At 36.4% G+C, this 16,251-nt stretch overlaps 1 protein-coding gene across 2 annotated transcripts in view; it reads right to left on the reverse strand.

The window, feature by feature from the left end:
- Positions 1 to 16,251, reverse strand: part of ATF6 (activating transcription factor 6) — a 191,457-nt gene that overhangs the window by 148,561 nt on the left and 26,645 nt on the right. For both annotated transcript variants that reach the window (XM_032291587.1, XM_032291586.1), the window contains exon 7: positions 6,708 to 6,928. In XM_032291587.1, coding sequence (XP_032147478.1) covers positions 6,708 to 6,928 — 221 coding nt within the window. The remainder of the gene's footprint in view (positions 1 to 6,707; positions 6,929 to 16,251) is intronic.

Raw genomic sequence — 16,251 nt, forward strand, 5'->3', positions numbered from 1 at the left:
TTTTTAAAATTCAAATCTTAAAACTACTTAATTTTTATAAATTAAGAGAAAACATTTGTAAAGGGAAAAAAAAAGGTAGCATCAAGTTCGAGACTTGGGTAATTTGTCCTTTTTTTTTTCTTTTGTTCCCCTCCTCCATAAAGTTGTAAGGAAAGAACTTGGGTAATTTGAAGTTTGAACTGCATCAGGACTACCATGAAAGTAAAGCCTCCTCATTAATGGAGCCCAGAGTAATGATGACAGCACTGGACTAGAAGACCAGTTACAATTGAGCTAGACTTGAATCCTAACTCAATTATAAGTGGTCAAATGATTTGGGTGAGAATCAAATGGGTAACAGACATGAAAGTTCTCTCTAAGCTACAATGTACCATACAAATATGGGTTTCAGGAAAATTATATATAATACACACGCACGCGCGCACACACACACACACACACACACACACACACACAGGAGGCAAAATTATTACTTCCATGAGAATGCACCTCACAGCTGCTCTAATAAACCATGCAAGTAAAGCAATATTGAACATACCTGCCCCTATTCCAGCTCCCATTTTCAGATTTTAAGTTTTAAAATTAAAACATATGCACACACACAAAGCATGAAATCTTATTTAATCACTACAGAAGCAGAAAAAGAGCCTAAAAATTAACATTTCTCTGAGCACTCTCAGTATGTTCCTTACTCTGTATTCCTCAGAGCCCTGATTCATTTCAAAGAGTTGTTATAAGATTTAAGGAAAGTATTTATAATTTATGCACTTAGAAAAGTGCCTGGCACATAGTACTTGATTATTATTAGCCATCTTAGCAATATCACATTTGTTGAATCGCTTAACTAACTGATGGGACAAAATAATGCCCCCTGCACAAGGACTTTGTGAAAATCCAGTAAATATTTGGTCGACTGACAGAACTGTAATATTGACAGGCAACTGAACTATTTTATTAATGTAAATTATTGAAGTTGATAAGAGAATGTCCCTATTCTTAGGAAATACACACTGAAAAATTTGGGGATAAAATACTGTGAGGTATGTAACTTACCCTCAAGTAGTTCAGGAAAAAATTGTGTGTGTATATGGATGGATGGAGAGCCGGCCGGATAGGTAGGTAGATAAAGAATAAACAAGCAAATTGGGTAAAATGTTAACAACAGGTCAATCTGTCTGAAGAATACCTGGGTATCCTCTGTACTATTTTTGTTTTTGTACTTTTTGAAATTTAAAATTATAATCAAGTACAAAGTTTAACATGTGCATCCACATAACAACCAAATACAAAGTTTAACATGTGTGAGCAGACACAACCAGCTAAGTGTACACACACTGGGAAGTTATAAGAAGCCATAAGATACTTTCCTTTAGAACTCATACTCCAGGGAGGTAAAAGCCACAGAAAAGTCTAACCATAACACTTTAAATTATTGAATATCATTCTCTAACTACCTGTAGCCAGCCACAAGATCTCTCCTGCTAACAATTAATATTCTTTCACATAGTTCTAAAACACTAATCTTTCAGAGGGGATGCCCCTTCAAGAATACACAGCCATTGATACTTTCACTTTTAAAATTTACCACTCTTCTTTGTGAATTATCTCTTCACATATATTGTCCATTGTTAGATTAATTTGTATTTTTCTCACTGATTTATACTCTTTATATATTAAAAATGGTTCTTAAAAAACTGTGAAAATGAACATAAGTGTTCAAAGTGGCATTACTCATAATAGACAAAAAATGGAAACTATCAACTTATGAATGGATTATCAAAAATGTGTTATACCCATACAGTGGAATATTATTCAGTCATAAAAAGGAATAAACACCGATACATGCTTCAACATGGCCGAAGCTTGAAAAACATGCTAAGTGAAAGAAGCCATAGACAAAAATGTAGTATATGATTCCACTCATATGAAATGTCTGGGAGAGACAACTCTACCCAGACAGAAAACAGATTAAATGGCTACCAGGGGATTCAGGGAGGTTAAAATGGTGAATGACTACGGCTAATGACTATGGGGTTTTCTTTTTAGGGTAATAAAAATATTCTGGAATTAGACAGCAGTAATGGTACCACTAAATTGTACACTTCAAAAGGGTGACCCTTATGGAATGTGTATTTTATCTCAATGAAGCTGTAAAAAAAAAAGACGACAACAAAAATGGTTATGGACTCCCCAGACAAATGCACATGCACATCACTAACAACTATATGAGGGATGGGGTAAGGTGGGGTAAAGGGGTGTGATATGATCTGGATTTGTGTCTCTAACCAAATCTCATGTCGAACTGTAATCCCCAATGTTGGAGGAGGGGCATGGTGAAAGGTGATTAGATCATGGAGGCAGATTTTGTAGTTCCAAGACTGCCAGTTATTAAGAAACTGCACAGAGAACTTCTACACTGAAATGAGAGATCATGTTCATTTTTTCCAACAGGATCACAGCCAAAAACAAACCATTATTTCTTGAAAACTTAGGTGAGGTCTCCAAAAGTTAAACAAAACAGATTTATCAGCAAAAGGCTGGAAGAGTAAGATTATAATTTGAACCAGGCAAACTGTTTCATAACAGAAAATGTGGCGTTTAAGGCAGTCTGCAGAGTATGGTATGCTAAAAATGCTACTTAGGGCCTCTAGAGAGTCAAACCAGCCAAACAAAAGAACTAAAAAACGTAGAAAAAGATGCCATGTCTGCATTACAAAGCCACAAGAGACTGATATATAGATAGATAGATAGATAGATAGATAGATAGATAGATAGATTTTTTTTTTTTTTTTTTTGCTGAATTACAACTTTTTCACTCTACTTTTGGTTTAAAAGCACAAAAAGTGTATGATAAAAACATTTTCTTTTTGGCCATTTTAAATTAGGAATTTATATTAATTCAAATTTATCCTAATTTAACAGGACTTGTGTTTTAAAAAAACACATGTAATATTGAGGTCAAGCAAGTTACTAACGTAGAAGACTATACAAGCTGATCAAAGTTCTTCTCTGCAACTCCTTCTGGAACAGATTTACTTTGAGTTCCTGAGTGAGTTGGCCTGCTACTAGGGCAGACTAACATTTCTTTACTTGAAATAAACATTCAGTCAAAATTTCTACCAAAAAACTCATATTGAAAAGGCTTGGCTCACATCTCGATGTGTTGGCCAAGTAAAAATAAGCATAAAAACCTCAGTGCAGGTTGACTAGAAAATTATTCTAATTGTCCTTAGGTCTCTTTGCGTTAAACACACAGTAATTGAATCCTTCTTTGTAATCCTGTCAATTCTAAACTTTGAAAAGACCATGTCTGTTCAGCTTTTGTACTCTTAAGGGGGCTCTGTAAATTTAAAGTATTTTTAATAAAATATTTTAGACATGAAAAAAAGATAAAAAGACTAATTAGAACTCTAAAAATGCATAGGTCAACAGTATATCATTATTAAAAAATATTAACATTGTATAAGTGTATATTCATATAAAAAATGTAGACATTAATACATTTTACATTCATACATTGAGACTTTGCTGACAAAGTCTCCATTAACATTGAAGAACTGGGGGATGTGTGATATGAGAAAATAAAGAACCAATAAGTATTAGCTTTTGTTTCTAGCAATATCTACTGGTTCTATATTTTCTCATATTTTTAACAATGATATACTGTTGACCTATGTATTTTTAAAGTTCTAATTAGTCTTGATCTTTTTTCACATCTAAAATATTTCATTAAAAATGCTTTAAATGGCCAGGCGCGGTGGCTCACACCTGTAATCCCAGTACTTTGGGAGGCCGAGGTGGGTGGATCACGAGGTCAAGAGATCGAGACCATCCTGGTCAACATGGTGAAACCCTGTCTCTACTAAAAAAAAAAAATACAAAACATGAGCTGGGCATGGTGGCGCGTGCCTGTAATCCCAGCTACTCAGGAGGCTGAGGCAGGAGAATTGCCTGAACCCAGGAGGCAGAGGTTGCGGTGAGCCGAGATCGCGCCATTGCACTCCAGCCTGGGTAACAAGAGCGAAACTCTGTCTCAAAAAAAAAAAAAAAAAAAATGCTTTAAATTTACAGAGCCCCCTTAAGAGTACAAAAGCCAAACAGATACGGTCTTTCACATCAAAGAACTAATAAAGGATGTCTGACTAATAGACCAACATATAACTAATTGGAATATGTTTAGAGATTCTAAAATGGGTCAGTGGCATACAGTGATGATTGCCAACATTAAAATGCTTATTATTCAGATGGTAAGCCTAAAAGTAGAAAAAAAAAAAAAAAAGGCAGAGGGGTGCTCTTCTGGTTTTTAAACAGACTGTATCAAAAAACCTTATGTTTAGAAGAAACCTTTCTATATTTTTCCTGCACCTGTTCCAGATAACTCTTCTGGAATAAGCAGAACAATTCTATTTTCCACATAACAACCTTCCTTTCCTGGAATATCGTTCCCCAGGTCTACTTTTCATTCTCTCTTCAGTCTACTGAATCATTGCCACCCATAAGCCACTCCTCTACCTATGTACATAGTTTCTAGATACTCTCCCTATCCTAGCTATGCTTTTCTGGACTTTTCCATGATTGGGATGACTTAGATTATGTTAATATTTTTTAACAACAGTGATATACTTTTGACCTATGCATTTTAAACTTCTAATTAGTCTTTATCTTTTTTCATCTCTAAAAATATTTTATAAAAATTTTTTAAATCTCCTAACATATTACATAAAGGCAACTTTGGATATTTTCTGTTGTACTTTCATTTGGAGGTATTATACAAGAAACATTCAAGTTCATAATTTAAAGAGTATTAAAAAGAAATTTCAAGGGATTATTTTTTAAAAATCATTTTTTATCATTCTTAACCTGGTTGGTCTCCTATGAAAACCATACTCTTTTCTTATTGGTCACACAACTTTTTAATTGAAAAGATCACAGATAATTTTTGGATTTTTGTTATTGTCATTTTTTTAAACATTGTAGAAATTTTTCCATGCACCACAAGGAGAGAAAAATAAACACCCAGATTCCATGATTATCAACATTTTGCCAATCCAGTTGCCACCTCCACCCTGTGCTCACCGCCTTTCTATTAGCCGGCAACACACTGTTTCATTTTCAACTGAAACACACACTATGCATTAGAGCCTATAATACAAAATGCCATAAGCATTTTGCTTACCTCTTCTAGTCCTCAAAACAAACCAACATAACAGTCAAGCCTAATCCTGTATTATCCATGGTCTCTAGTCTCATAGCAACACTAATTTTCCTATTCCATGTCTTGACATGCATTGTTTTCAATACCTATACAAACGATGGGACTCTTATTCTAGAAATTGGATTTTCTACTTTCACTGGACAATATTCCTGTTATGAATTTTTACAATATTGCTGGCTGAGATTACTGTTTATGCAACTGCAGAGCAATTTTATAATTAAATGGGTCACTGACATGTTGCTTAATAAATTCTGGTAGATAGATCAGACAGTAGTCTGATAAACAACCTTGCATGACTCACAGGGTTTTAAAATTACTTTGCAAAAGCATTCCACCTAAAGAAAGGATGACGTAACAATATTAACAACTAGTAGTATCCATTTTTATCTTAAAGAAAACATACAGACTTTGCTTTCCCAGGCATAATTTTAGAGAATCCACTGTTTGACTGTTCAACTTTAACATTCATGGCTGGGTGCCGGTGGCTCACGCTTCTATTTCCAGCACTTTGGGAGGCCGAGGTTGGCAGATCACAAGGTCAGGAGTTTGAGACAAGCCTGTCCAATATGGTGAAACCCCGTTTCTACTAAAAAGTACAAAAATTAGCCAGGCATGGTGGCGCATGCCTATAGTTCCAGCTACTCAGGAGGCTGAGGCAGGAGAATTGCTTGAACCCAGGAGAAGCAGGTTGCAGTGAGCCCAGATCATGCCACTGTACTCCAGCCTGGGTGACAGAGTAAGAAGTCGTCTCAAAAAAAAAAAAAAAAATCATTAAATTTTAGGACCAATATGTTCAATTACTGTTTAAATACATAACATGAGCTATTTTCAATCATTTTGAAAGACAGTAAGAGTTGGCAAGTGCAGTAGCCGGCTTTAGTGAGTGACAGACCTTAGGAAACTATGTGATTTATAAATTATAAGAAATCCCTACAACATGCTAGAAAATTTAAAGGTTTGCAAAAATGGGAAAATACCAAATAATCACTAAGAAACAGAATTCCTAAGAGTAGCAAGTCATCATTATGAAGTAGTGAAAACCCTTCAAAAGGGCAAGAAAGAAAGCTAAATATAAAACCTTCCTAAAATGTAGTCTATAGACTCTTATCTGAAGAGTTACTAAAACATTTCAATAAGGAAACACGAAAGAATCTGTAAAATTCTAGTGGATGACTGGGTTGACAGAGTAGGGGCTTGAGGAATGTAATAAGAGGGTTGGTTCTAAAGAAGGAGTAAAGAAGACGGAGGTATGCATACTTTGCTTTTCATCAAACCACTTAAGACTTTCAAAAACCTTTTAGCTTAGATTCTAACATAGTAAGCCTTACCCTAATTTTCCTCCAAAGACTAGAAGTGCAATTTAGCACTCTCTTTTATTTGATACAATATAAGAAGCTCTAAAAAAAACAAAAGCAAGGCAACGAAAACAAAAGGTGTTTTTTGTTGGTTTTTACATCAGGCATTAAGAGAAGCACCAAGTTTCAAAACTTACATCTGAACCCACATTTCTCATGGTACTCTGAAGGACAGGTTTAGTCATGGAAAGTTTTCCATTCACTGGGCTATTCGCTGAAGGGGCTGGTACCACATTCACCATGTGATTAGGTAGCTGTGTGACACCCCCAGCAACAGCAAGGACTGGCTGAGCAGAGGGCAGAACTCCAGGTGCTTGAAGTTGTACCACAGTAGGCTGAGACAGCAAAACCGTCTGACCTGCATTAGAAAAAAGAACAACAATCAGAGGGTGCACAACTATTGTGGCAGGGGAAGTAGCTTATACTTAGGCCTCTTCTACAGATGTAATGGGTAAGATCAACACCAAGGGATTTGGCACCATCAAGGTAAACACTGGATCAGTAGCAGCACATGCTTATGGTAACTTTATTGTGTTTTTAATGTCACCAACTACATTCATCTCTTTGAGTTATCATTAACAATATACTTTAACTTACTTTCTTATTTATCTTTGTCAACTAAACAACTATCAAATTTGCTGTAATCCCTAGATTTCTAAGAATTAACCTCTGAAACTTAGTGCTAAAAGGATTTGACTTATAAATAACAAATCTTTTACACTGAACATGGAGAACCAAGTATTCTAAATTAATAGGATTTGCAAATGCATACAATACCAAAAATATATGAACTAGAAGGAGCTAAAGGCCAGGCACTGTGGCTCACATCTGTAATCCCAGTGCTTTGGGAGGCCAGGAGTTTGGGATCAGCCTAGGCAACATAGTGATATCCTGTCTCTACAAAAAAAAATTAAAAATTAGCCAGGTGTGATGGCATGTGCTTCAAGTCCTAGCTACTCAGGAGGCTGAGGCAGGCGGATCCCTAAAAAGGAAAAAAAAAAAAAAAAAAGAAGAAAGGACTATAAATACCAAAAACTTAAAACCATTTGAGATTAAATCTTAGCTAACAATCACATAAAGGTAAACATAAAGATGTGATTTAAAATAGTCTGTAGATGATACCAGCCCTTTCCCTCTTCCCCCAAAAAAATGGCCTTCAATTCTTCTGAGTCTTCACATGTATGATTATTTTAAATTTATGCGAATCTGAGGAGAATTAGTAGAGGTTGAACATCCTTAATCAAAAAACCCAAAATCCAAAATGCTCCAAAATCCAAAATTTCTGGAGTGCCCTTATGACTCCACAAGTGGAAAATTCCACATCTCTGGTCCCAAGTATTTTGGATAACGGATACTTAATCTGTAATAATGACAATGAAGATGATGTTGTTAACTCGGCATTAAAAGTGCCTATAGATGACATGGTAAAAACGTGTGATGGGCTTCGTGAAGGACTAAAACAGCATGCATTCATAATAGAAAAAGAAATCGTGTCAGTTTATAAAATCAGAAAGAGATTTCTAAGACAAAAACTACTGTTAATGAGGCAGATGACTCCATAAAAAAATTTTAAAAAGTCATCCAGCAGAATAGTCCTTATCCCTAGAGGACCCACTTCCAGTCTCTCAACTGCTTCTGATGTTTCTTCTCACTTGAAGACATGAAATACAGTGTATGGTAAGCTTTGAATGAAAACATACCATCAAAGGCAGAGACTGAAAGCTGCCATTTTTTGTTGTTGCTGTTGTGTAGTAGCTGACACTAGTATTCTGGTGATTCTACTGTCCCGCCTAGTTACTCTGCGCACATTATTTTTCCACTGTATTAATGGTATGTCATAATTTTTGTTAAGTTCTTAGGCATGAATTTGTGAATAAGAGTAAGAAAATGATTGCTTGTCAGTAGCATATGAATTCAGAGCCAGGAATAATGGTGGTGCCACACAACTACAGATTGTCCACATGAGATCGTCACACCTGTGCTTTCTGATGGTTCAATGTATGTAAACTTTGTTTCATGCACAAACTTATTGAAAATATCATATAAAATTACCTTCAGGCTATGTATATAAGATAGACATGAAACATAAATAAATATCATGTTAGGCCTGGGTTCTGTCCCCAAGATATCTCATTATGTATATGCAAATATTCTAAAATCCAAAAGTACCCAAAACCTGAAACACTTCTGGTTCCAAGCATTTCATTTAAGGGATACTCAACCTGTACCATTAACCTAAAGACTTATACAACTCATAACACTAATCTATTAAAATTTTTATTTGCCTGCTAAGTGTTTCCTTTCAGATCTGGCCAGATTTTTATAAAGTGTTGAAAACCTTGCCTAACATCCACAGCTGCTTGAGCCTATCCAACAAAACGAAGGTACTAAAATAACTGGCAACTAAAACCCCATATAAATTTGTAATTTGTTTAAGAAAAAAAAGCATTACACTTGCAGACAGGTTGACCCATGTAAAACTCAGCTCAGTATTTCAAAGGATCGGGGAAAACTAAAAAACAAAATAATGCTTCAGAACACCTGTTTGTCAAGAACATCTGTCTTGGCTAAAGAAATCACTTACAAAAGCGAAGTCTTTGTTTCAGATGGCCTCAAAAACACACTGGAAGTAGCAGAATTCAATAAATAGCATTTTACCCCAGATAAGTAAGAAGATCTAAAAATAACCTCATAGATTTGGAGTAGATACAATGCATTAACACTTGGGCATAAATGATTACACATTTTTACCTTCTCATTTCCCCTTGGACTTAGTTTTCCCCCCAACTTTTATTTTAGATTCAGGGGGTACACATGCAGGTTTATTATATGGGTAAACTGCATGTCACAGGTGTTTGGTGTACAGACTATTTCATCACTCAGGTAATGAGCACAGTACCCAACAAGTAATTTTTCGATCCACACCCTGAGGTAGCCCGTTATCAATTGTTCCCTTTTTGTGTCTAAGTGTACTCAATGTATGGCTCCCACTTATAAGAGAGGACTCGTTGTACTTGGTTTTCTGTTCCCACATTATCACACATTAATTATCTTAGGATAATAGCCTCCAGCTCCATCCATGTTGCTGCAAAGAATCTGACTTCTTTTTTATGGGTGTGTGGTATTGAATGGTGCATATGTACCACATTTTCTGTATCCACTTCACCACTGATAGGCATCTAGGTTGCTATTGCAAATAGGTCTGTGATGAACATATGTGTTTGTGTGTGTCTTTGTATTTCCCCTTGGGAATACAACCAGTAAAGGGACTGCTGGGTCAAATGGTAGTACTACTTTAAGTTCTTGAGAAATCTCCAAACTGCATTCAGTGGCTGAACCAATTTACATTCCCACCAGCAATGCATAAAAGAGAAAAGCATTCCCTTTTCTCTGCAACCTCGCCAGCATCTGATATTTTTTGACGTTTTGATAGTAGCCATTCTGGCCGATGTGAGATGGTATCTCACTGTGGTTTTGATTTTTATTTCTCTGATGATTAGTGATGTTGGGCATTTTTTCACATGCTTCTTGGCCATATCTATGTCTTCTTTTGAAAAGTGTCTCTTCATGTCCTTTGCCCATTTTTTACCGGAGCTGTTTGTTTTTTGCCTGTGAATTTGTTTAAGTTCCTGTCGATTCTGGAGATTAGACCTTTGTCGGATACACGGTTTGCAAATATTTCCTCCCATTCTATAGGTTGTCCTTTTACTGTGCTGATAAGTTTCTTTTGCTGTGCAGAAGCTCTTCAGTTGATTTTTATTTACTTATTTATTTTTTTTTTAGACAGAGTCTCGCTCTGCCGCCCAGGCTACAGTGCAGTGGCACAGTCTTAGCTCACTGCGCCCTCTGCTTCCTGGGTTCAAGCAATTCTCCTGCCTCAACCTCTTAACTGGGATGACAAGCATGCGTCATCACACCTGGCTAATTTTTGTACTTGCAGTAGAGACGAAGTTTCACCATATTGGCAGGCTGGTCTTGAACTCCTGACCTCAAGTGATTCACCCCTCAGCTTCTCAAAGTGTTGGGATTACAAGTATGAGCCACCATGCCCAGTCTCTGTAATTAGATCCCATTTGTCAATTTTTGTTTTTGTTGCAATTGCTTTTGAAGTCTTCATCATGAAATCTTTTATAGGGCCTATGTCCAGAACCATATTTCCTAGATTTTCTTGTAGGGTTTTTATAATTTGGGGCTGTATATTTAAGTCTTTAATCCATCTTGAGTTGATTTTTGTATACAGTGAAAGGAAGGGGTCCAGTTTCAATCTTCTGCATATGGCTAGCCAGTTATCCCACCACCATTTATTGAACAGGGAGTCCTTTCCTCATTGCTTGTTTTTGTTGAAGACCAGGTGATTGTAGGCATAAAGCTTTATTTCTGGGTTCTCCAACATAATCCATTGGTTTATGTGTCTGTTTTTGTACCAGTATCATGCTGTTTTGGTTACTATAGCCTTGTGGTACAGTCTGAAATCAGGTAGCCTGATGCCTCTGGCTTTGTTCTTTTTGCCTAGGACTGCTTTGGCTATTCAGGCTCTTTTTCGGTTTCATGTGAACTTTAGTTTTTTCTAATTGTGTGAAAAAATGTCATTCATAGTTTGATAGGAATAGCATTAAATCTGTAAATTGCTTTGAGCCGTATGGCCATTTTAACAATATTGATTCTTCCTATCCATGAGCATGGAATGTTTTTCCATTTGTTTGTGTCATCTCTGATTTCTTTCAGCAGTGTTTTGTAATTCTCACTGTAGAGACCTTTCACCTCCCCAGCCTGCTGTATTCCTAGGTACATTATTCCTTTTCTGGCTATTGTGAATAAGACTGCATTCTTGATTTGGCTCTCAGCTTGGACAATACTGAGGTATAGAAACGTTGCTTATTTTTTACATTGATTTTGAATCCTAAAACTTTGCTGAAGTTGCTTATCAGATCTAGGAGCCTTGGCCAGAGACTATGGGTTTTCTAGGTATAGAATCATATCATCTGTAAAGAGAGACAGTTTGACTTCCTCTCTTCCTACTTGGATACCTTTTATTTCTTTCTCTTGCCTGAGTGCTCTGGCTACAAATTCCAGCACCACGTTGAATAGGAGTGGAGAGAGTGGCATCTTTGTCTTGTTCTGGTTCTCAAAGGGAATGCTTCCAGCTCCTGTCCATTCACTATGATGCTGGCTGTAGACTTGTCATGGATGGTTCTTATTTTGAGGTATGTTCCTTTGATACCCAATTTGTTGAGGTGGACTTGGTTCTTTTATGACGTAAAAACTTACAAAATGGAGAAATTACTCATTAGCAGATATAAATATGCTTAGGCCAAATATGCAAATAAAAATAAGTAACACATAAACTACATAGCATATGACCAAGTGTTGGGTTTTAGTAACAATAAGAAATTACAGTCAATCTGGCACTAGCAAAATATATATTCATGATAATGTAAAAAACCAAGGGTTCTCAAGTGCCAAAGTCATAGCCAGAGCAATCAGGCAAGAGAAAGAAAGAAAAGGCAACCAAATAGGAGAGAGGAAGTCAAAGTATCTCTCTTCCAGACAATATAATTCTACACTTAGAAAACCCATAGTCTCTGCCCAAAGGTTCCTGAATATAACAGCTCACTTTTAATATAAACTTATATTATGGTCACCCAAAATCATCAAGGTTGTCCTTTCAGTTTCTGTGGACTGAGAAAATATATGATGAAAAAACACTGCTAAGATTTTAGTGAAGATTTAAAATAAACTTGGAGTTTATTTATTAATCAGAAGTATAGCTATAAAAATTTGAAGAACTGTACAAAGATATATATGAAACAAATTATTTATTTGGTCTACAGAAAATGCTTGCTTCAAGTATGGATTTATAGATGCTTTGCAGAACGCCATAAGGCTGCCACCCCCATCATCCAAGCCCCAGGGTCCACAGTCTACAAATAGAGAGCCACTGACTTAAACCAATACTTTGAGAAGAGTATTATAGGAAGCAATGTCCTATATCCTCTAAGTTTAAAAATTATGATTAAAAGACTCCCTCCCCCAAAATTAAACACTGTTCAGGGAACTTTGGGACTATTTTAAAGACAGAAGATATTTCTTGTCTTCTGCTACCTTGCTTGTTTGCTCTTGCTTCTCTAGTTCTTTTAATCATGATGGTAAGGTGTCAACTGTAGATCTTTCCTGCTTTCTCCTGTGGGCATTTAGTGCTATAAATTTCCCTCTAAATCCTGCTTTAGCTGTGTCCCCCAGATTCTGGTACATTGTCTCTTTGTTCTGATTAGTTTAAAAGAACTTATTTATTTCTGCCTTAATTCTGTTATTTACCCAGTAGTCATTCAAGAGCAGGTTGTTCAGTTTCCACATAGCTGTGCGGTTTTAAGTGAGTTTCTTAATTACACTGTGGTCTGAGAGACTATTTGTTATGATTTCCATTTTTTTGCATTTGCTGAAGAGTGTTTTACTTCCAATTATGTGGTCAATTTTATAATAAGTGTGATGTGGTGCTAAGAAGAATGTATATTCTGTTGATTTGGGGTGGAGAGTTCTGTAGATGTCTATTAGGTCTACTGGGTCCGGAGCTGAGTTCAAGTCCTGGATATCCTTGTTAATTTTCTGTCTCATTGATCTAATACTGACAGTGAGATGTTAAAGTCTCCCACTATTATTGTTTGGGAGTCTAAGTCTCTTTGTAGGTCTCTAAAAACTTGCTTTACGAATCTGTGTGCTCCTGTATTCGATGCATATATATTTAGGAAAGTCAGCTGTTCTTGTTGCATTGATCCTTTTACCATTATGTAATGCCATTCTTTGTCTTTTTTGATCTTTGTTGGTTTAAAGTCTGTTTAATCAGAGACTAGGATTGCAACCCCTGCTTTTTTCTGCTTTTCATTTGCTTGGTAAATATTCCCTGATCCCATGTGTGTCTCTGCTCATGAGATGGATCTCCTAAATACAGCACACAGATGGGTCTTGACTATCCAATTTGCCAGCCTGTGTCTTTTAATTGGGGCATTTAAGCATGCGCGTGTGCGCGCACACACACACACACTATATATACATATATATATTTATATATTTTTTTTTTTTTTTGAGACAGAGTCTCACTCTGTTGCCAGACTAGAGTGCAGTGGCACCATCTCAGCTCACTGCAACCTCCACTTCCTGGGTTCAAATAATTCTCCTGCCTCAGACTCCTGAGTAGCTGAGACTACAGGCGCATAACACCACACCCATCTAATTTTTGTATTTTTAGTAGAGACAGGGTTTCACCATGTTGGCCAGGATGGTCTCATCTCTTGACCTCGTGATCTGCCTGCCTGAGCCTCCCAAAGTGCTGGGATTACAGGTGTGAGCCACCGCACCTGGCCCAGCACGTTTATATTTAAGGTTAATATTGTTATGTGTTCATTTGATTCTGTCATTATGATGCTAGCTGGTCATTTTGCTCATTAGTTGATACAGTTTCTTCATAGTGCCAATGGTCTTTACAATTTAGTATGATTTTGCAGTAGCTGGTACCAGTTTTTCCTTTCCATATTTAATGTTTCCTTCAGGAGCTCTCGTAAGACAGGCCTGGTGGTGACAAAATCTCTCAGCATATCCTTGTCTGTGAAGGATTTTATTTCTCCTTCACTTATGAAGCTTAGTTTGGCTAGATATGAAATTAAAAAGTGGGCAAAGGATATGAACAGACACTTCTCAAAAGAAGACATTTATGCAGCAAACAAACATATGAAAAAAACCTTATCATCACTGGTCATTAGAGAAATGCAAATCAAAACCACAATGAGATACCATCTCACGCTAGTTAGAATGGCGAACATTAAAAAGTCAGGAAACAACAGATGCTGAAGAGAATGTGGAGAAACAGGAACACTTTTACACTGTAAGTAGGAGTGTAAATTAGTTCAGGCATTGTAGAAGAAGACAGTGTGGTGATTCCTCAAGGATCTAGAACCAGAGATACCATCTGACTCGGTAATCCCATTACTGGGTATATACTCAAAGGATTATAATCATTCTACTATAAAGACACATACACACATATGTTTATTGCAGCACTATTCACAATAGCAAAGACTTGGAACCAACCCAAATGCCCATCAATGATAGACTGGATAAAGAAAATGTGGCACATACACACCACAGAATACTATGCAGCCATAAAAAAGGATGAGTCATGTCCTTTGCAGGCACATGGATGAAGTTAGAAACCATAATTCTCAGCAAACTAACACAGGAAGAGAAAATCAAACACCGCATGTTCTTACTCATAAGTGGCAGCTGAACAATGAGAACACATGGACACAGGGAGGGCAACATCACACACTGGGGCCTGTCAAGGGGTGCTGAGCTAGGAGAGGGAGAACATTAGGAGAAATACCTAATATAGATGACAGGTAGATGGGTGCAACAAACCACCATGACACATGTATACATTTGTAAGAAACCTATACATTCTGCACATGTATCCCAGAACTTAAAGTATAATAATTTTTAAAAAAGAAGACAGAAGAGGTGTAAACATAAAGAATTAAGTAACTCATAAGAAAGAATCCTATTTCTAACTACAGTTACAGATTTAAATCCCTGGCAGATAACATGTACAGAGGACTTTGTAATATTTCTTAAACTAATTAAGAAAAATAATCCAAATTTGTACTGCCAATTGTGTAATTATCACTGTCTCCTTGCTGAGAGGACTGCGTCACAGAAAGAAGGAGATGGAAGAATACCAAGGCAAAGCCTGTGTACCAAATGTGGCTTGAGTCCTACTACAAAGCCATTGCTGCTTTCTTTTTTTTCCATTATTGTACATCAAGCCTTTTCATCCCAGAGTACCTAACTATCCTCAAATTACTCAGCATCTAAATCCGGGATCCCCTAAATATTCTAGGCATGTTTGGGTTCAAGACAGAATGAGGGGAAACAACTAAATTTTTATTACAATATGTTCAAGTGAAAGAACAAAAAACTCTCATGGTGACGTACTAAATGCTGACCAGACCATGAACTACAATGCAAAGAATTGTTTGGGGCCTTAAATAGCAGCTGAACATAGTTACCACAGTTCCTAGTGTGGAAACAGTTAAAAAGGACATTCCAAAGGCTGTTTATCCATTTCAGCATACTCAAAATCTGGCATTACATGCAAATCCCCCTTAATGAAACATGGCTGGATTCAATGCCATATATTTTTTGACTATGTGTGTGTGACTCACTGATTTTGATAGTTCTTTCTTTTCAACTTTCTTCAAAGATTTCAAACTATATATCAAACACTTATTGAATGCCTACTTTGTCTGAAATCACGTAGCTGTGTGACTTTGGGCACATAATCTGTGCTTAGTTTTCTCATCTGTAAAATGGAGATATTAGAACCTATCATCACAGAGTTGACTTAAGGATTAAATAAGATAATGAGTTCAAGCACTTAGAAGAGTTTCTGGCACATAGTAAGAACTTACATGCAATTATTATTGTTATTAATCTCCTTTTCTGTATAATGGCTTCCATAAGGACACTGCATGAGTTATTAATTTACTAGTTATCACAGTGACTGTTATTTAACTGTTTATATAAATTTAATTCCCCAATTAAAGTGTAGAATTCTTGAGAGCCAGGACTATATATTTTTTTAAAGGCAATACAGTATAGTGGTTATTTACATAGACTTTGAGCCAGACCACC

Source organism: Sapajus apella, unplaced genomic scaffold, assembly GCF_009761245.1.
Source record: "Sapajus apella isolate SASKATOON/1434 unplaced genomic scaffold, GSC_monkey_1.0 scaffold25, whole genome shotgun sequence".
In the NCBI taxonomy this organism is placed as follows: domain Eukaryota; kingdom Metazoa; phylum Chordata; class Mammalia; order Primates; family Cebidae; genus Sapajus; species Sapajus apella.